Source organism: Mastacembelus armatus, chromosome 7 (assembly GCF_900324485.2).
Source record: "Mastacembelus armatus chromosome 7, fMasArm1.2, whole genome shotgun sequence".
NCBI classification, from domain to species: Eukaryota; Metazoa; Chordata; class Actinopteri; order Synbranchiformes; family Mastacembelidae; genus Mastacembelus; species Mastacembelus armatus.
Genome location: NC_046639.1, coordinates 26,306,288 through 26,328,943, shown reverse-complemented (window position 1 = coordinate 26,328,943; position 22,656 = coordinate 26,306,288). Strand labels below are relative to the sequence as shown.

Genomic DNA, 22,656 nt, shown 5'->3' with positions numbered 1-22,656 from the left:
ATTTTGCTTCCAAGACAGTTGTGTTCTTAGCATTCACAAGAAGATGCCTCTTCATCATTACAGCTCATTTTTCTCCCTAACGACTGGACAGTTATGGCATCACACACACACGAGCAGTTCATCTCCACCCCACACCCTTCACAGACAGATGTTTCCAGAAGGCTTTATGAGGAGCATATACCAATTGTCCATCAATCAAAAACGATCTTCAGTGCAGTCTGTAATTTTGCCTCCGATCCTGCCGTCAACTGTCTCACTGGTGCTGTCCAAGATGAAAAGATCCCAGCGACTATTAACGCTGTGTAAATATTCCATGTTTTCCCTGGATATGCTAGTTAGCATTACTTCCACCTTGTGGCTTCATTATGTTTGAAACGCTCAGCTTTGTCGATGATTGCGAGGTATGACCTAGTTCTGGGACACGCTCTCTGTCACTGTCTTTACTTTCTCACATTTCTTCTTCATTTATTCGCTTTTTACATCCTTTTCATTCTCTCTCCAACTCATTTTCATCTCACACTGAATTCATCTACCTCTTCCTTTGTCATTTGTTCATTGTCTTTCTTCATTTACTGCCACAGCACTGCCTTCACCTCTTCAGTCTCTCTGTTTTCTGCCTCTCTGTTATGCTCGTCCTTCCACTCTCTCATGTATGCATTCTTTATTTCTCAATTTGTCTTTCTTCCACGACCTATTATTATTTTCTCTATTCTCAATATCCCCCTGCGCTCTCTAGCCCTCCCTCTCTCCTCCATCCTTCTTCCCCCTGATTTTATTCCTTTCTCCCAGCACCACGTGCGACACAGAGGGAAACATCTCAAGCAGTGGTCCCTGCTGAACAATTACCATGCAAAGCAATCCAAATAGAGATGTTTGCCGAAAACAACATGTGTGTAATTACTGCTTAATGAGGCCCTTGTCTCAGGCAGAATGCCCAATTAGACTGCCGATGAGAAAGTGATGCCAAGGCCCAGTGAGGAAAGAGAGGGAAGAGGCGAAAAGAGGGTTAGGGAGGAACTAGAGAGAGGTAGGAAGGGAGAAAGGTAGGAAAGGAGGAAAGTAGGAAGGAAGAGAGGTGGGAAGGGAGAAAAGTAGGAAGGGAGGAAGGTAGGAAGGGAGAAAGGTAGGAAAGGGAGAGAAGTAGGAAGGGAGAGAGGTAGGATAGGGGGGAGGTAGGAAGGGATGAAGGTGGGAAGGGAGAGAGGTGGGAAAAGGAGAGAGGTAGGAAGGGATGAAGGTGGGAAGGGAGAGAGGTAGGAAGGGATGAAGGTGGGAAGGGAGAGAGGTAGGAAGGGATGGAGGTGGGAAGGGAGAGAGGTAGGAAGGGATGGAGGTGGGAAGGGAGAGAGGTAGGAAGGGATGGAGGTGGGAAGGGAGAGAGGTGGGAAAAGGAGAGAGGTAGGAAGGGATGAAGGTGGGAAGGGAGAGAGGTAGGAAGGGATGAAGGTGGGAAGGGAGAGAGGTAGGAAGGGATGGAGGTGGGAAGGGAGAGAGGTAGGAAGGGATGGAGGTGGAAGGGAGAGAGGTAGGAAGGGATGGAGGTGGGAAGGGGAGGAGGGGGGAAAAGGAGAGAGGTAGGAAGGGGATGAAGGTGGGAAGGGAGAGAGGTAGGAAGGGATGAAGGTGGGAAAAGGAGAGAGGTAGGAAGGGATGAAGGTGGGAAAGGGAGAGAGGTAGGAAGGGATGAAGGTGGGAAAAGGAGAGAGGTGGGAAGGGAGAGAGGTGGGAAGGGAGAGAGGTGGGAAGGAGAGAGGTAGGAAGGGGAGAGAGGTAGGAAGGGATGGAGGTGGGAAAAGGAGAGAGGTGGGAAGGGAGAGAGGTGGGAAGGGAGAGAGGTAGGAAGGGATGGAGGTGGGAAAAGGAGAGAGGTGGGAAGGGAGAGAGGTGGGAAGGGAGAGAGGTAGGAAGGGAGAGAGGTAGGAAGGGATGGAGGTGGGAAAAGGAGAGAGGTGGTGGGAAGGGAGAGAGGTGGGAAAGGGAGAGAGGTGGGAAGGGAGAGAGGTGGGAAAGGGAGAGAGGTGGGAAAAGGAGAGAGGTGGGAAAAGGAGAGAGGTGGGAAGGGAGAGAGGTGGGAAAGGGAGAGAGGTGGGAAGGGAGAGAGGTGGGAAAGGGAACAGAGGAGAAAGAGTGAAGGAGCAGTGGAAACATGAGAGAGACAGGAAGAGAGGAGAAACTGAAGAGAAGGTAACAGCAGTGAAAGAGAAGATGATTTCAGCAGTAAATGTGGAGTAATGGCAGAGCTGATAGCATTGAGCCGAAGATAAATTGGCATTTTAAGTGGGAGAGCGAGGCAGTGCAAAGGAGAGCTATTGAGAGAAGAACAGGGGGAAACAGCTTTACATTGCAATATATGGGCAGCCATGTTGAAGCACAAAATGGCTGACCTTTCTAGGCTGGCTTTGGCCTTTTTGATGAAGATTATATTACAGATGTGATTGCTGAAAATGAGAATTGTCTGATTGAATTTCTTACTTTAGAGCTGAGAGCAACCACAATAAGGCTTTGCACTCAAGGAATCCAGTATGAAACTGAGCTCGAACACAAGATTGACTGTGTTTTGGTGGTTAAACATGGTGCAATTCAGTGGACTGCACCGTCCTTTCACCTGAGACTATCTTATCCTAAAGAAGCTCTCAAAATGGCTTTTTTGTCACCAGTGATGTCAAAGTGGATTTCAATGGAATGGAATTGCTCAGTTAGGCGAGGACAAGAGGCTTTCATGTGAGGAGCAACGAGTTTATTGCAGATATGTCACCAAGGTCAACATCACTTTGACCCTCTCGGTGAGCTACAGTCGCTTCTGACTGCAGTTTTGTCAGCTGATACGTGCCGCCATGCTTCATTAAGCAAATTAGCATCTCCAGCACTGAGCAGTTAGTCATCACTCGGTTTCACTTGAAATAAACATGTACTTTTTACTGTTACTGTGGGGCTTTGGTTTAATCCTGCGAGGTGTGAATGAGGTTTAAATGCAGAGCACACGCAGCACTTGTCTCAGTTCTGTGTTTGCCTATGAGATTGGATGTAAATGTAATCATTAGAATAACCAAGTGAAACCTCACAAGGGCTTCCATGATATGCATCGTTAACCAACCATCGCCCCGAGGCATCCGCTCATTCCCCCGGCCTTCTCCTGCAATAATGTACAGTAATTTCTCTTTCTCCCCACTCACATGCTCAATAAAGCTACTTCGACTTTTTCCTGTCTACCAGTGTAGATATTAGCTTTCACCCTGAGGAATTCTGCCCATTTCCGTCCATTAGTCCACCTAGTTCTGCATTGTTTTGAGCAGGTATATCTTATGATCCATTTGTGTTCACTCATATTCGGCGTGTTTATCTTTCAGGCCTTCAGCTGCTTTTTCCGTAGGCACAAAGCAGACCACCCAAAATGAAAAGGGCTCTTCGTATCTTCACATCTGAGGAATTTGACATGGAATGCTGTCTAGTTTGATCATGTTGTCTCTGCCGTCTTTTCTCGGGTTTTTAGTGCGTAGTTATAACAAAGAATGACCTCGGTCAACAAACAAAAACTAGGCCTTATTTGACATGTTGGGTTTGTGTGTGTGTGTGTGTGTGTGTGTGTGTGTGTGTGTGTGTTGAGCATGATTATCCAGTTTGGGATAAAGCGTGATGCCTTCGGAAACCAAGGACATTTCATAATACAACTCCTCTTAAGGTGGTAGCAGTTTCTCAGTCACCTTGACACTGAACATGTTCAGTCACTGAGCTCTTAGTGGGGCCAGAGTCTCATTTTCAGTGGAGCTACAATAAAAACTGTTGATTTTCTTTCTTTTTAGCCGACTCGAGGCTGACCTCTGTGGGGAATTCTTCATGGATTTAGATTAACAGCAACTCAGATAACAGAGCTAGCATGCTGCATGTAGTTCTGCTAGGGGTGTTTCCCAGCGCCACCAGGCGAAGGTCAAGGGTCATTTGTTGTTGCGTTATTCCTGCGTCACTCCTAACCCTGAGTTGGTCCTCACAACACGTGATCTTTATATATCTTTGCTATTTGACACGCACACACACACACACACACACACACATGCAGGATCAGCAACCCTAAAGACGCGAACAAACAGCTTTTACTACTGTATGAACTCACAGTTTCATTCACACTCAATCTCTGTCTCACACGCACACACAGCGGAGCCCACAGGGAAAAGCCCTCTCTCGTCATTGTGCTCATGTAGCCTAATTACCGAGCCACTGACGAACAGTAATTACCCACGCAGCCATGCCACCACGAGGTTTAACCAAAGTGACAAAGTCATTAGTCTCACACTTCAGCCCACCCGTAAAGAGCTTTTCCTCTTTGCATGTCCTCCCCGGTGCCCAGTTTTTTTCAAACCTCCTCTGGCATAAAATATTTATTTTTCCTTTCTGTTTCTGTTTCACAGTTTGATGGTGACAACATGTACATGAATGACAATAACCAAGAGTTTCGGTCACCAAACCAGGTAAGACAGGCCACGTCTTTTCCTATAAACCCCACTGACTTGGATAAATGCCTGAGAAAGCTGTCGAAGCTATTAGCTGTGGTATTCTAGCTCATGGAATTATACAATCACAGTTTATTAAGTGGACCTACAGTGACTAAAATTAATGCTGTCTAATACAACAGCCCTGCAATAATTTCCCTTTTGATGATGTCCACGTTCTTTGGAACTGTTTTTTAGGCGTTGATCCAAATGGATGGATGTTTTGGGAGTTGTAGTTTGTGTAGCTGTTAAATCATATTGCATAATACAGAGATGTGCTTCTGTTAATAGGTGTAGCCTCGTTGACACAATAATAGCAGCACCTGTCGGTGTAACACAGTACAGCTGAACGACACCACAAACTACGGCCTTCAAGAGTTGAATCAACCCCTTTGAAACTATTTCATGAAGGCAGATATGACTGCAGGGCTTTTGTATTATTCTGCCTTTGTTTTCCCTAGGTATGCCTCATAAACAGCCAGTCAAGCACGGTATGTTATGTCATGTCATGTTGCATCACTTAGTTGGAAAATCACTGTAAATCTGGAAGTTTATCTATTCTGGAAACTACATCATAAAAAAGCTTCATTATCATGTGGAAGCAGTGATTCTGGGTCCAAGTGAACTGGACTGAAAGTTCAATATAACTGAATTTCTTTCTTTGCTGTAAAATTAGCAGCTACATGAAACTTTCAGTTCTAACATATGTTGAGTTACATGAGTTAGACCACCCATCAGTGTGTAGAAACGCTGTGTTCCCTAGTATGTAAGGAGCTACAGCTGAAATGATCCACCGAATAATTTAGTTTGACCAGGCTAATGCCAGCATACCTTTATTGATTTCTGATTGAGCTATAATAATCACCTATTTATAATAAGCAGCCACGAGTCACTGCCAATGGCTCAAACATCTTTACAGTTTCTACCCCTGATGCAAATAAATGAAATTTATTCAGACAGTGTTTTCACTACTTAATTCATTGTGGTCGCCTCACGCTGCACCAGGAGTCTGAGGCTTTTACTGTGTAATCTTACATGGTCTGTTCATGATAGCAGGTCCAAATAGAAGTACTGTTCTTTTTAATTTGTTAGTTTCACGAATTTGGAAACAGCTGTTTCTCGCCACACAGCACAGCCTCAAGTGAGTCATGTGACCTGCCTGGGTGGATTATGTGGGGCCACGTTTCTAAAATGCATCCCGAGTCTGGCATCTTCCACGAAATACAAAAAAAAACCTGCCAAAATATCCCTCTGTCCCCACAAAACATGACTTTTTGATCCAAAACACAACAACATAACGTACATTTTCATGTACGTCAACAACCATTAACCCCGACAGCGGCGGCTCACAGCTAAACTAGCGGCATCACTTCAAGTTCACCGAAGCACTGGTGCTGGTCCGGAGCAGCATGGTCCCAGTCAAACAGTCAGTTGTGAGACAGGCACGGTGCTGAGTGCTCTCAGCTGGTCGATGCGAACACATGGCTGGACATATGGCAGAATTTGGAGCTCCAGGATTTGTTGATCCAGCAGCGAGGCCTTCATGCTCTGACAAAATGCAACGAGGTGGAGGCTCCTCATCAATTAGCACCGTGCCAAATACTGTCAGAGAGTCAGGGGATGTGGCCAGAAGGCTGAGGACATTGGGGCGCACACACACACACACACACACACACTGACACATGTATACTGTAATAGGAAGTGACACATGCTTTGACACAAAGTTATTCATAAGTCATAAGCACATGTGCAAGTCGATGTCCTCGATTTCAGTTTGTTTCACTTAGCCTATATACAAACTGTCCACACACTCACGCACACATGTTTATACTTGTGAGGGCCCACATTGCTGCAATGCAATCTCCATAATATAACCCTGAACTATTATGACTACGTAAACCCAATCCTCATATTTAAATGTCAGTTCACCCACTTTGTAAAACAACTTTTTATTTCTTTAATAGGATAATATGAGTCGTATAGAATGGGGCTGTATGAAATTTAATATGTGGATAAACAACTTTTTGCTTAACTTGGATATTCCACTAACCTTGCAATAAACTGGTCTCACTGAGCTTCTCTCTAGCCAAGGATTTTTTATAATATGTGTAAAATCATGTCTTTAACAGCCCTTTGAAGAAGTGAAACCAAAATATCCTCCTAAAATATGCTTACTCTCAGGGTGTAAAACTTAAACTGGGCCTTACACACACACTAAAAGAAGATATGTGCATGTACAATAATACACATACTGTACTACAGTACAGCACAGTACTGTCATAAACACTCATAAACAGACACCACTATAGGCATAAGGTTGCCTTTCCTTTGATGTTGGGATTGAGTGACTACAATAAAGGGTCGAGTGGGAGCTTTAGCAGCTTATTGTCTACTTATAGCACACATCAGAGACTATGAGGTCCATCGTTGTAAGCCACATTTCCTGGTTTGCCCTAATTATGTCACTTTGCATGCACACATGGGTGTGTGCTAATTTGGATAAATGTCCAGCCTTGTAGTTTCTCTGCTGCAGCGGTCATGTGTCAATCATCAACACTCACTTCAGGTTTGCAGTGTGGTGTCAACAAATAGCTTCTTAGCGAATAAGGCAATTTGGGCTTTACAAAACATGTCAGTCGCAGTTGATGGTCTGTCTGCGCAGTCAAATAGAAGCTTGTGAAGTCCACTGTTTGGTTTCAGATCCTTTAATGCTGCAGATTTAATTTGGAATTTGAAAGAGAGAAGACGTGTGCCTTCATTTTTAAGGCGAAGGCTTCACAGACTGCTCAGCAAAAGATTTAACCTTGTTCTGTTTTTACAAAAGACATAAAACACTAGAATGACAGTTAGAGCTGAAATTGTTAAGTTAATCAATTCAAAACTATTAGTCAGCAATTGTTCTGATAATTTAGTAGTTTTGTCTTTTATTAAGAAAAAAACACCATCTGTTCTTTCAGCTCTATCTTTTTGTAAGATTTGCTGCTTTCCCCTGCTCTGTGTTGTAAATGCAAACATATCAGACAAGATAAGAAGATGGCATTTTATAAGTTATCAATCTTTCAATTGTAAAAATAATATAGAGAAGAGTCAGTGACGAAAAATGTCATTAGTTGTAGTAAAGATCTTGGCATTTGTCACAGATGGCTTCTGCATCCCATTAAACTTTAATGAATATGCTAAATACATTTTGCTATTTCATTTTTGGTTCCGAGGGGAAAAGTCAGAGATGCGGCAGCTTATAATGGCCAAGTCTACTGGGAAAGAAGGAGCATAAGTTTTAACACTGTGTTTAAAAGCCCACCCAGGCCTTTACATGACGTGTGCCTGTGAAAAAGGTGCATGTCGCCAGAACAGAGCCGGCTTTGTTTGCATGTCTGGGGTCTTCCACAGCGAACGCACTGAGGTAGCAGTTGGTCACAGCCTGGAGATTACATTACACATAACATCTCTGCACTTTTAAAAGAGAAAACCACTAATCAGAACCAGCTTTAAACTGGTAGTATACTGGATGCTTGGACACAGTCTGTTCATTCATTCTCATTCACTTAATACTAGTTGGGTCAGATATGCATACAAGCTGCACATATGAGCTCCCGGAATGATATGTGAGCATGTGGGTAGGTTAGCTTGTTGATCTGTAAGTTTAAATCTGCTCACACACCCATCTGTTAAGATATTTTGTAGAATTACAGATGATTATTATTATGATTATCTCAATTATCCTGATTGACTGCGAATGTTCTTGTAATTAATAGCCTAGTTGAAGACGCAGACATGCTGCTCACATTCCAGATTTTTTTCAGAAATAAAAATACAGCCTGGCTCGGTGTGCTCAGTGACCGACTGAGCTCCTGCGTCTGTTTGAGAATGGGGACGCCATGTTTTGTTGTGTTTGTTCGCAAATCAACTTACAGAAGCATCGATTCTTAAATCAACATATTTGTCCTAAGAACATGAATAAAGACCCGACTGAGGGAGGGATTGTACACACTTGTTCATCCATGCATATTTTGTTTTGGCTCTCTTGTCCTCACCATAATCAGGCTTCATGACTCTGTGTACTTGGAGAGGGAGAGTCATTTTGTGCGTCTCATCCTTTCTGTTGTGATGTACTTGTTGCCCTGTGTTCCTGTGGAGGAGAGGAAGCTCAGGCTCTACTGGTCTTCAGAGAAGCAGCAAGTTTCAGCTTGTTTGTGCCTCGATGTTTTGTGCTTCCAGGTGTCTTGCTGAGCCATGTGCCTCTATTGATTTGGCCGGCTGCAAGAGAACACTGGCTAATGTTTGGGATTAGAATAGAAACCTCACTTGTTGGGTACAGGCGCTCTGTCTTTTTCTTTATTTCTCCGACTTTCTGTTTCTGTGTGTTTCAGTCTGCAGCCCTGTCTGTTTTTGTGTATTTTTAAACTCTGACACTTTTCATTGTCTTTTTCCTTCTTTCTCTCGTTTCACCCACATTCACCCAACCAGCTTCTTTCTCCTGAAAATGTCTTGAAGTTATTATGACTATGATTAAACAGGTTTAATTGATCTGAAATTAAATTTAGCTCTCTTGCTAACAGTTAGATGAGTGGATTAATACCATCTCATATATGTCCTTTAAAGGTGCAGTGTATAAAATGTGACTGATTTAGCAGCATCTAATGGTGAGATTGCAGAATGCAACCTTCTGAACACCCATCACGCCTCACCCGCTTGTTTCCAGGTGAGAAGGAGGATATGGTGGCCGTCACCGTTAAAACAAAATGCAATTCCCATCCCATGACAGTATTTGGCAAAACTTAAAGGAATGTTAAAAAATACTATGAACCAGTGTTTGGTTTGTCCATTCTGGGCTACTGTAGAAACATGGTGGTGCAACATGGCTCCCTCTGTGGAAGGAGACCTGCTCCCTAAGTAGATTTAAAAGAAGACTCAAAGGTTGGTGTTTTCCAGTGACTACAAACTAATTTATTAATACTATATTCCATCCATCCATCCATCATCTAGACCCCCTTAGTCCTAACCAGGGTCACAGGGATCAGCTGGAGCCTAACCCAGCTCTCTCTGGGTGAAAGGCAGGGGTCCACCCTGGACAGGTCCCCAGTCCATCACAGGGCCACATAGAGTCAAACAACCTCACACACTCACACTCACTCCTATGGGCAATTTAGAGTCACCAATCAACCTGACATACATGTTTTTGGACTGTGGGAGGAAACCAGAGTACCTGGAGAAAACCCACACAAGCACAGGGAGAACATGCAGACTCCACACAGAAAGGCCCCTGATGGGTTTCAAACCAGGAACCTTCTTACTGTGAGGCAACAGTGCTAACCACTAACCCACCGTGCTGCCCTGAATACTTCCGTTTCTGCTAATAGATCTCTGTAAATAGTACACACTGAACCTTTAAATAAGAAGCTTAAACCAATGAACCATAGGAAGCAGCTACCTGGGCTCTGTCCAATGGTAAAAGAAAATTTAATAAGAACCAAGAAGCTAAAAACTTCAAGTTAACCTAAAGATCACCATAAAGATATAACAATAAAAAACATCAGTTACAGGCAGTGGATGTTTTATTAACCAGCCATTAATAGAAATCCAGATGTTGTTTGGCTGATACGACCCCCCCCCCCACTCTTCTCTGTCTTCTCTCCGTGAGTCAGAGACACCTCGGTACACCCTGGCACCGCACACCCAGTGTGGGCGATGCTGATGTGAAAAGGTAGCGTTACTTAATGGTGACTCACAGTGCACCATTATACCCCCACCACCACAAATGCAACACTCTGCTCCCTTCACAACACTGCGCCTCCCCACCAATCACCCCCCCTTATGCTGTTTCTCTGTCTATCCTCTATCCTTGCATCCTTTCCCTTCAAGAAAAGTTAGGGGGACATTTGAGACAAAGGATGAAAATTGAAAATCGAGGGTCTGTAAACGCCAACACACCAGCTCATTCCCTCTTTGAGGCCGTGTGGAGCCGCTGGCAAGGTCGCGAGAACGAAGTAGAGATACAGTCCGCACCGCATGTGTTTTAATTTCCAGGGAGCGTATAATTCCAGTATCATGAATTCAGCCTGAAAAGGGTTTTTTAGCTCCAAACCAGCACTGGAGCATCGATATCTGAAAACAGTGCTGGAGGAACATCAGAGGAACATCTGCAAAACATCGACACCCATGCTAGAAGGGAGAGTAAGTTATACTTGTAGCCAGGGATGTTTAGTTCTTTATGTAGGTCAGTCCATGTCAGCCAATAAGTCCAATTACCCCCCGCCTCTGAAATAGAACAGGCAGTGACCTCTGTTCTGCTTTCATGGAGCTGAAATGGATGTAAATCCTTACTCTGCCACAGATTAAGGATTTTATAAAAAATTATATAAAAGATTAATTGAGAACAGAGAAATATTTGTGAGTCTAAAGAAAACTGGGATGATATGTATCGGAGAGAAATGTTCAAAAACAGATATGCGCAGTAATGTGAGATGTCAACACTTCCCTTGTTCGAAGAATATGAGCAGCTTGGTCTTTCATGATGTCTGTTGATGTCTGAAGCTTTAGAGAACGTCGAATCACCCTACTGTCCCCCTCTTTTCCACATACGCCTTTGGTCTCTGCTCAAATGCATAGCCCACAGAAACGCAGCACTCCCCCAAAAACAGCAACTTATCTTCAGCGAGAGTGCACTCAATGATTCATACACTCTTTTAAGAGAACTTGAAACCTTGGCTCTATTTTGGTCCCAGCCTCTCTCTGTACATACTGCACAACGGAGGAGAGGGATTTAGTGGGACTAAGTAGTTTGATATTTCTATTGGTTTTCTGCGTGTATTTTCACTCCCTCTTTCCCTCTCTCCTAGTGATCTTTCTCATCATATGGAGACCAAGGTCATGGCTGATTGAAATATAATAGAAGTGTAGACATCTGGCCTAATACTGTGGGAAGTTAAATCTATTTTAATGGCCCCTGCCGCAGTGGATTCTCTCTGATGCACTCTTGCGCTTCACTGACAGTAAATCACAATGTTCTCTTATTACCCTGACTGGAATGAGGGCATAGAGAAAGAACAATGAGGGATCCACATCATTTGTTTTCACCCCTCCCTTGCTTATTCCTCTCCGCTCCTCCTCTCTTCCCCTCTCCACCCTTTTTGCGACTCATAAAGCAAGGGGCTTAAAGAGAGTGACATCATGAAAATAAAAATAAAGGGGATTATGGGCGAGCGATTGTGCCATATGTGATTACTGGGGCTTCCATGTTCCCTTGGGGGGGATGAGTGACTACGAGACAACATATTTTATTTATTTATACAATTCTTTCTAATGAATAAGAATTGGAAATGTGGCTGAGACCAAAGTATTGCTGCCTTTGTCAAAAAAAAAAAAAAAAAAAGCAGCCTTTGGTCCAAACATTAAAGCGTTTTCTATTTCTCTGTGTTTTGGTACAAAGATCAGACATATTTTTCACCCTTCATCTTTGATCTATAAATGTGAGTTATTTTTTTCAAAAAGAAATTGAACTGACATAAATGTGTGGCACATGGCCCTTTTTCACACCTTTTAAAAATACTTCTTTGCAGACATGTTTTTTCAGTTCAGGTGCAATCCACCACAGGTCCACCCACATCTGCAATGGAGAGTCAGGTCCTTTTTACCCACCTAAATGAGATCCATTTTGATGTGACATTTGAGAGAATTACCAGTCCATATGGGTGTAGGGAAGAGGTTTGCTCACTGCATTGCTATTGGTTGGAGCCCACCTGTCCTTTACTGCCCGACAGTACCTATGACCCTGCGCTACCGTCGGACATGGTGAAACACTCACCCCCTCCTCGCACACTTCACTTATCCCAGTTCTGTCTTGCTGTCAGTCAGCCCAGTGTGTCTGCTTTTCCGTTCTCCTCCTTTTGTATTGCACTGTCTCCTTCTCTTGATACATCACCCAAATGGAGTTCCTTGTCATTTCAAAGCCAGGTCAGATATCCTTTGTGGGCCCCGCAGACTGTCACTGTAATGGTCATGTGTGCAGCACTCCGCAACAGTGTTCAACACCCGCTGACGATGAGTTTGATTTGTGCCCTCTCTGGTCTGCAAGGTTGATCTTTGAAGGTGAATTTTGAAATTCCCCATAAGATGTTTAAAGATTTACTGTTGCCATCCGTCTATCTGCAGTACATGGAGTGGACGTGAAGACCTTTATGTATTCATGGCCAGCTGTTGTTTGTCGGCAAAACAGTGCTGCTTTGTCATTTTCTTCACCAGGTAGCATATGGCTGGATGACTTTTCATAGGACACTGTATACTCATTCAAAGTTCTGTGGGTTTATGACGCAAACAAGTTGTTTTTTCCTGATTAGTTATTTTTAAACCTGCATCGTAGTTTCATATCACAGGGAACATTTTGATGGTGTCAGTCACTGAAATTGTAATGAGAGAGTGTTTGGACAGTTTGCCCCCCATCAGCCATGACAGGCTCTCTGGTGTTTTCGCAGCATTTTCCTTCTCCTCTTTTGACAAACACATCATTGTTCCCAGATGAGCTGTCTTCCACTAAACACCTCATAGGCCACGAATGACTCCATTGCCAAGTTAACGACTTCATCTCATCTTCTCTGCCATTTGTGTCAAGAAAACTTTTAGCAGAGCTGATTAATTTGTTTCCACTTAAGATAACCTAATTACTTAAAACAACTTGACAAAGTGCAGCTATGTTTGCACGCACAGACTTTTCAACCTACACACTGTCACTTTTTAGCTTTGCCTGGAAAAACAACCTATAATATATTGTATGTGAATAGAAGCGAATTTAACAATACGCCAATATGTGAAAGCCAGTTGCACTACTGTACTTAACTTTCCACACCTAAACAGCAAACCTTGTTTTCCAGAATTAAAACCAAAACCGTCAGTGTGTGAAAAACACACCAGCAGTGTGAGAACTTCAACCACTGCCTTTTGTAGTAGAATTGGAAAGTGAAGTAGTTAAGATGATTAAGATCAGCGGAGTGTGTGATGTTATATCTCGACATGCAACTACCTATAATGTGTGTAATGAAAACATCAGTAGATTCACATGTAATATCTGAATCAAAGACTTTGTTTAGCATCATGTCATCACAGGCTCAAAGCACCAAGTAAATATAGTTAAAAATAACCTTCAAATTCTTCTTAAAACTTTTTTTTAAATGTCAAAGGTCAGGGTTCTATCAATCCGGATCGTCCAAGGATTTAAAAAAAAAAAAAAATCAACAGTGTTCCCATGAGAAGAAGCATCTCCCTCTCTCAGAGAACCGTGGTCTGCTTCATGCGTGATGATCGTGGGTTTGCCTCGGAGCAACCTTGCACACCGACACACTATGTTTAAGATTGTGATCATACAGTGTTTTGATGTTGATTCATAGCTGATGTGCAAAAAGCTTGATGTTTAAGTTACAGCAGGAAAATAAGGAAATAATTCATATGTACATAGACATAGGTCCAAAGTATCGTCCTTGTCCAAGAAAATGACAGACTAAATTTCACCTATGGGTGCTGGGTGGGGCTCAACATTTGGCATTTTTTTTCTGACCCCTCTCTCTTTTATCCACTCTCCTCCACGTCCTGAAAGACAGTATATTTATGAATTATTTATCTATGTTTGAAAATATTAAACTTGATGTCCTTGTCCTGCGCCTTATCTTTGAGGGCATCTCAAGAAGCTGTAAAGAAAAAAGAAAGATTCACCAAAGCCATGAAAGGTGCGGCTGTAAAATCGCCTCTGATGGCATTTAAATCTTGGTGTATGTGTATGACAACAGCTTCGTTTCATCTTGGGGTGAAAATGACTGGATCCGTGTAGATTTGTTTAGAGCTCAGGTACGTAAAATAATGTACATCTCTGTCTTTAAAGTGTATTAATTGGTCATTTCTAAATAGATAATAAACAGATGCCACACCAGGAATAGATGCGCTAATGCACAATGAGATTTATTCTTATTTTTTGGATTAGACCTGCAGTACATGCTTGTTAACAATAATGACAAATCATAACAATGATAAATAATCGGCAACCAAGAAAAAGACTTTTGAAAAATCTTCATCATGGGAAAAGGAATTGTCAACAATAATCTTTCTCAGCAAGCAGCAGGCAAAGAGAGTGAGTGTTATAGGAAGAGAAAATAGCACAATATCCTCGATTGTAAACATACTATATTTTATTACTATTACTATTATTATTATTTTCTCCTTAATGATCGTACACATTATGAGACTTTTATCCTATCTTCAAGCACCAGTTCTGCTCATGGGGATATTGTAGCTGTTCCTTGTCATTTCGTGCCATTTGTTTGCTAAAAGTATTTGTTTGCAAGATGAATTGCTGCACCGGCAGGCGAGATGACAGCCTACACGAAGATGATATTGAATTGATTTCTGAAATGTTGCAGAACGGACTAGTTGATGTGTACCACGAGACATGAATAATAAAAATTCTATTAAAAAGCTCTTGAATGGCTGACACTGGAATATTATTTGTGATGATTAATTTTCTTCAGTCATTATAAAGGGGAGGTGGCATCAGATTCCCTCTGACAAAATTGCTTTTCATTCCCTGGTGAATACCCTCAGTATGCTTTTTGAGAGCACAATACCATATTTCTCAGTGCAATATTATGTCAAGATAGGCCCTGGAAATGACAAACACAGGCTCTGCTCATGTATCACCTTATTAGTAATATAAAATATGTGCTGTTTTACCTGTGGGGGTCATTTGAACATACTGGACACATGAAGAATGTGAGGCTTGTTTTGTTAAGATATGATTGGCATTACAGTAATGAGATTTTAACCAGCCACTAAATAACCGTCAGCAGTGTTTTTCCACATAATTATTGATTAACTGTATTTTATAGGTGGGCAGGCTGACAGTTTCCTGCTTTCATCAGGATTTCTGAGCCACATTGTTGTTGCTGTTGCTGTTGTTGTCTGACTCTAATTAATTCGCTGTTTACGTTTGTGTTAAATGAATTCTTTACACTTTTGAAAGTGCAGCAATTTGCATTTCTAATTGGCTTTATTTTCAGCAAAAGAGCCTGAACTGACTCCTGCAGTTCAGTGTCTGCTGCAAACACAAACCTGAATGACAAACACCAACAGGTGCATTTAAAAGCCAATTATGAAGCGTTCTTAATTTTTCCAAACATCTTTTGTGTCCTGTTTTTCTCCCAGATTGTTGATATTACCATGAAAATGTTGTGTAGCTGTACCATTGCCTGAATGAAGCTTCTTCTTTCTCTATTTCCTGCTATTTCTATAAATAAATGTGTCACTACAAACAAAGTTTGTATGTTATCCTTCGTCCCACATTTTACAGTTGTAACAAATTTTCTCTTGCAGTGAAAATGCAGCAAAAATGAGTAAAGGCACCAGATTTTTACCGTCTTCTAAAAAATTGATCCTTTTCCTTCTCAGAGCTACTCCAGTCAGGGCAGAGGCAGCAGTGGTGGAGGGGGAGGAGGAGGGGATGAAGACTATGAGATCCCCCCCATCACACCCCCAAACCACGCCGACCCCTCTCTGCTGCACCTCATGGAGCACGAGTCAGGTTACCCCTTCCATTCCCTGCCCCACAATGGCCTGCTCAACACCTACTCCTACCCGGAGCTGCCTGCCCTCATGATGTCCAACATGCTCGGTCAGGACACCCACCTCCTCGCGGGGCCTATGCACTCAGTGAGTACACCTTTTTTGTCTATCCCCTTTCAGCTGTGGCCCTTTGTGATCGTGCAAGTCAAGCGCTGTGGTAGCCTATTAGTCTTTGTGGTCAGAGAACTGGAAGACAGCCAGCCAGTATGTGCAGAGAACAGTTTCCCTGAATGTTTCATATGTTCATGGAAGGTTCAGTGTTTTTAAAATGCTTCCAAAAATGATGAATCCTATGATACTGTTAAAAAAAAAAAAAAAAAGCTATAAACTCATACAAACAGCAAAGCAACTGCAAAGTGATTAATCCTTCTAGGTTTCACTCTCAGTATTTTTCTATTAGAGTGATAATTATCCTGGTTAGAAGCCAAGGAAGCTGTGATAGTGAAGTCTAAGCAAGGTCAGAGTCTAAACATGCAACACTTATAAATACAGATATAGCTGCTGCCTCCTTAACACCCAGACTGTGCAGCAGGGCTGTTTTAATATCTGCTCAGCTGCACATTTCAAAGGTTTCATTGCGTCAAAATAAGAAAAGCAGCTCAAAACTTGGCTCTGCGCGCTTTCGTTCATTATAATCAGCAACGCAAAAAGGGGGGAAAGGGTTTGAACTGCAAATCTTGACAGGGAGAGGGGGGATATCCCTTGTCAGCTACTTTTTCTTTTCAGAAGAATTCTGAGGACCCCACTCCCCATCCCCTGTGAAGGGACTTTTTGTGTTAAACATGCTTCAGACTGAACATGTAAACACCCCTGGCGAACACATTCAAATGCTTTAATCATAAGATCGAACCGGATGAATTATAGATGGCCTATGTGGTGAATTATTCAATGTTATATACTTTCATCTGACATAAATATTACTTTTTTCTCTCTGCCCTCCATCATGAATATTTATGCTTTAATGTGAGCATCCGTGGCATTTATCCCCCGTTAATCAGGTCTTATGTGGTTTTCAGAATCAAACTGCATAAGTTGCAGGCTCCATTTTTTCCGTGGGTGGTGGCTAAGGCTTCCATTAAAACTAGTCTTCAGGATTAGGTCACAATCCATTGGTTGCTCTGCTGAAAGTGCTCGGTGCAGGTAGAACATAGACAGATATGTCGATCTACTACTTTGGTGTTGTGTGTCGATGGTGTGACAAAACCTACGTTTGAATAATCTCCTGCGACCTGACCTAAGTGGCTGATTATGTCTGGATGGACAGATATTTAATCATTTGGGTGAGGTGATTCTAGTAGATGGCAACCTCTGCTGTGAGCTGTGCCTCCTAATGAATTTCTGCAGTATTTATGAGTAAACTTCTTTGCGATATCGATGCATGAGTGTATATATAACAAAGCAGCCATTTTTGGCAAATAACATTATAGAGGAAAACAGAGAGGGAGTGCCTGCCTCTTAAACAGCTTTTGTTTCACCTTTGCAATTATTTATTTTCAAATAGCCCTTCAGGGTAATGTTCCATTTTCTTATTTCACACCCCCTTTTCTCATAAATGAACCGTCATTGCAGTAAATCACCTCACAAACAGAGACTTGCACACACCGTGAAAGGTCCAGAGATTTATGTAACACATTCATGTTTCCCACTTCCACATTTTAGTACTACTCTAACAGAGCCGGGCTAATAATAGATGCTATTAATATTTCTTGTTGCCTAGCAACCCTAGCAAGTAATAGCTTACTCTGGAAAAATAGATGACCGATAAGGAAAAAGCGGGGGGGGGGGGATTCAATTCATTTATTATCTCTGGGGACAAGAGGAGCTTATTTCTGAGGCTCACGAATAGAAAAGTAGGCTGTATATTGAGAAATATTTTAAAGCAATTGAAGATGACGTTATTTTCATTTTGGTTCCATTAGGGATGTTTCATTTGATGTTTCCCCAGCAAAGTCAATTAACCTTAATTTCATACTGATAAAGGTATAATAAGGAAGATTGGATTTGTGTCTGCTGAATGCTTAAAAAATAATAAGGGTGGATGGAAATAGGCGCTCGGTGTAAGTAGGGTCGGAAATAAAGAGACAAACCTTTACCTTTGTTGTATTGTATTGACAAAAGCTTTACAGGAAACCCACAAAATTGGAGGAGATAGCCGGAAAACCAGAATGCTAATCGTTGAACAGTCTTCTTTCACCGTTGCTGAAGAAGCAAATAAAAAGTCAACAGTGTTACCTTAAGGATATACTTCTCTTCAATACAAGCTATCCTTCAGTGAACATATAAACCTCCTACAAGTACAAGCTCAGCTGAGCAGCAGATATGCTTCATCTCAAGGGATGTTGTTGCTGGTTTTTGTACAACATTTAGCCTAAGGCTAAAGCTCTGTAAACTTCTCCCTGCTTTGGGATTCGCTTTTTCAGCGCACATCGATCCTACAGCAAACACAGTTAAATCATTACAGCACAGAGCAGTGGATTGACCATCACAGTTTTGCTTCTGTTGGTCCTGGTGGCTTTGAAGGTTTTAATATCTGTTCATTTAGAGGTGACTGTGTAATAATCTTCAGATTTCTGACCTGCAGAGTGGCAAAAACCTCTGCAACAGTCTAAATTTATTCTCTCTGACAAACCTTCCCTTTTCCATCTCATTGTGACTCCACAGGCAGCAAAAATATTAGCTGGTAAAACATAAAGATATGTAGCAGAAGAAAAAGAAAACAGGTGTCAAATACGCATGATGCTTATTAGGCCAATTTCAGAGCTTCTCCATCTGATGTAGATTCAGCTGTGTTTTTTTATTTGTTGTTTTAAACTGGCAGATGCAGCACTTTGTTCATGTGTAGGGGCTGAGCCTTTCTGCTGCAGTCGCACATTCTTCATAATAATCTGAAATTTAGCTTTGAACTATGTCTCAGTTTTTAAATTGCACCAGCTACAAGGACCCTAACAAGCAAAGGGATCAGCATCGATGTTATGAAAGACAAAGCTGTCAATCAGAAATGTTCTTCAATTCTTCTTCCCACAACACTGACCTGCTCCGTCAGCGTCTCTAAATCAAGGTAGAAAGCGTCACGTCTTGATGACTGGATGCTGTGAAATGCAACACGCTGTTGTGTGAATGCTCATTGCTGAGGGAGAACCCCCGTCTCATCCTTAACTGTCAGCGTTTCTGCCACCGCAGTCACTGAAGAGGTGGCACCCAGGGGTCTCATGTTCAGCAAGCCCCCTGATCATTGAGGTCTGGCTGAGGCACAGCGGGGGGGTGGGCAGCCAGCAAGGTCTGTCTCTTTGAAGAAAAAAATAATACAGAAGGGACACTTGCCAGCAGATGGTAATGAGGGGTCATAGATTAGTTTGCAAAACAGCCCCAACATGGAGCCTTGGGGGACGCCAGCCCATTTAAAAATTGAACCAGAGCACCAGCTCCGGTCTCATTACTGGTCAGATGAGGCAGGTTAGGGAGGGGACAGTCTGTGAGACACACTGAGTCAGATAACTCTTAATAGGAATTTGTTTCAGTCTATGGTGTGGTGTTGGATTAATGTTTTTAACACAGCTTTCATTGCTTGATTACTGTTTATCTGGTCACTTGCAAGCAGAAAGATGTGACATTGCTTTATTCATCCATTATTAGCAACACGCTCGCGCTCCCATCTCAGCACAATTTTAGCATTAAATTTGTGCTGGCAGCCACAGGATGGTTTTAATTTTCAGTCAGATTTTTCCCTGAAACAAACAGGGTAAAACTAATAAATACTAAATTATCTGGGTGTTAAAACGATCTGACAAACTAAAATAGTCCTAAGTTTGATAATTCATTGTGAGCAATTACTTTCACATTATGCATATAGTGATTTAACCCTTAGCACAGGGAGAACATGCAAACTCCACACAGAAAGGCCCCTGATGGGTCTCAAACCAGGAACCTTGTTGATGTGAGGCAACAGTGCTAACCACTAACCCACCGTGCTGCCCACTGTCTTTAATCCTCAAAAGGGAATTTCATTTGTTTCGCCTTGCCATTCACGTACATATATTGCAGCTTTGACACATTATGTTTGTAAATTAGAACCTGAAGATCACCTTTTTAATTTTCCACTAATGAAAACTGCCAAAAATAAAAACAATTATCAAAAAACTGTTAGATTTTTCTGTACTCGTGTCTTTTAAATTGAAACAGCAGTCATTTTTTTCCAGTCTAGGTTTTAGACATATCTCATATGCCCTTCTTTCTCTGCTGCCTTTCACTGGGAAAGATATGACATCTTGCTGATGTTCTCAGATAAATCACTTTTTGTAACAGTAGAAATGTTTTCTGTTGTGGCTTTTCATTTCACAAAAAGACGGATGCCCTTCAGTGCTGCACTCCACAAGAGGGGCGAACAATGTGTCTTGTAGTTGTCAAGAGAAATGACAGCGGGATAATTGGTGGGGCACTCCTGTTTCGTTTAAACTGAAACAAATAGGCTTCCAAAGAGAATTGTGCTTTAAAAAAGTAAAGCTTTGTTTTGTGCAGCTTATTATGCAGGATTCAGAGAGAAGTAATGAAGAGGAGTATTAACGGATTGAGCATTAAAAACAAATGCTCATTCATTGCAGTTCATGAATATTCATGTCACTAATTCAAATAACCTTAGGCGACTGTTACGACTAATGAATATTTAAAACAGCTTGGTCACAGAGATTTGAACACTGCATTACAGCTGACTTTCTGAGATCATCATGTGCAAGGGTAAACAATTAGGAAGAGCAAAACTGATTTTAGTGGTGAACAAAATACATCTGGAAAACAATATCTCACGTTGTCACATTAGCTACAGGCCATTGATGCTTCAAAGGGGATGTGCTGACATGTAAGAGAACACGGTGAAGAGTTGGTAATAATCATAATCACTGCTGAAACAATTAATCAGGTAGACAACAGAAAAATAACTGAGAACGGTTTGATGAGCAAAACCTTTTATTATGCAAAAATGCTAAATATTGGTTGGTTCCATCTTATGAAGTGTATGAATTTGATGGTTTTCTGTCTTTTGACTGTAAATAAAATGCATTTATAAAATTAAAAACCTTTTGCATTTCAATAGTCGGCTGGCCAAAGCTTGTGAACCGGCTCATCCAGAGACCATCAAAGCTGGACCTGAGGGTGTCTAAACATGTCAGCATTTAACCATCCTGGTTGCATAAAAACCCTCACACTCTGTACATGCGACAATCCCATGCACTTAAAAGAGGGCCACGGCTGTCTCCTTTGAGGGATCAGCGTGGTGACTCGTCCTCCTCGCCACCACCACGATGCTAATTAGGCCCACCACAAAGCCAGCCTGTGGGGATAATGTCCCATTATTAGAGTCATTTGTTTCAATTAACCGCTCTGTGATTCTACAATAGCACTGCGCAGCTCAGCGCAAAGAAGCCATTACTCTTGCCCAAGGAACCAGCAGGACGAGAGTGTTTGTAAAAAGGTTACAGATACCTGCTCTTGCCAGCGATGATGCCGCCAGGCTCCACATATCCAGTCACCGATGAGTTGTCTCAGCGCTAAGGGAGAGCAAGAAGTTGTTATTCATATGTTTTCCAGAGCTTTGAGAGATTGTTTCTATTATCTCAGAAATGTTGGGATTGTTGTTCTTGTGCATTTGGCTGAGAAGTGATTGAAGATTAGTATAAAAGACTGTTGACTTGAGCATAGACCACTGAGAACTAAACACCGTTCTTTTCCCCTTCTACATGCTGAGAGCGTCGTGGCTGCCTGAATCACTATTCTGCTTCTGTATATTTATGCCGCTCGTCATTTTTAGACTCCAATCAGGTTACTTTCTGAGTATTGTACATGAGGCTCTCATTTGGTCTGCAGCTCTTCGTTTTGTAAAATCATAAATTTGAGGTTTACTTTCATCCCATCAGTGGACAAAGAAAGCAGATTGCTTTGGCAGCAGTCCTCCCCTCCTCTGTCAGGGAAGAGTGAAATGACAGTTCGTCTGGTGCTTTTATGGCCAACAACTCTTGATAATTCTGTTTGTGTACTTGCATACTGCTGTTGGTCATAGCTGGAGGGTGCAGGAGCGTACTGGTGGCAGGTTGCATAAGGCGCGGGTATAATGGAGGCGATGGCCATGATTTGTTGCCTGATGTAAGAGGAATAATGCGGAGAAGGAATATGTGTGGAAATGTTGTTGTAGAGTGATTCCTAAAGCAGCAAAAAACAGAAATGAAATTATTTCCACAAAAGTGAACTTAGTGTGTGACACCTCACTGATCATTTGCATATAGCTTTTATCAGCTATGTGCTTCAGTGTTCTTGGATTCTCTTGATAAGCCCAGTGGTGCAAAGATGCTTATCAACTCCAACGCTCCCAAATGCAATATTTCAGAACGCCTTTTGGTCCTTTCAGCACTGAATAATGGAAACTTCGATTGATACCAAGAGGTTGCTGCCCTGTAATGCCTCTGTTGCCAGGCTCTGTCATTGGCTTTCTCCCCCTGCTGAGCAGATGTTTACAAAGAGACATCACCAGCTCACATTAAAGGGTTCAAGTTGTCCCCTCGGGCTGTTGCTATGGAAATAACCC

The 22,656-nt window shown here is 42.1% G+C and overlaps 1 protein-coding gene across 4 annotated transcripts in view; it reads left to right on the top strand.

The window, feature by feature from the left end:
• LOC113145393 (TOX high mobility group box family member 2-like) overlaps positions 1–22,656 on the top strand; it is a 70,499-nt gene that overhangs the window by 30,724 nt on the left and 17,119 nt on the right. For 3 of the 4 annotated variants that reach the window (XM_026332074.1, XM_026332072.1, XM_026332071.1), the window contains exons 2-3: positions 4,404–4,463; positions 15,912–16,172. In XM_026332074.1, coding sequence (XP_026187859.1) covers positions 4,419–4,463; positions 15,912–16,172 — 306 coding nt within the window. In that variant the 5' untranslated portion in view covers positions 4,404–4,418. The remainder of the gene's footprint in view (positions 1–4,403; positions 4,464–15,911; positions 16,173–22,656) is intronic. The other variant, XM_026332073.1, reaches the window with a different exon arrangement.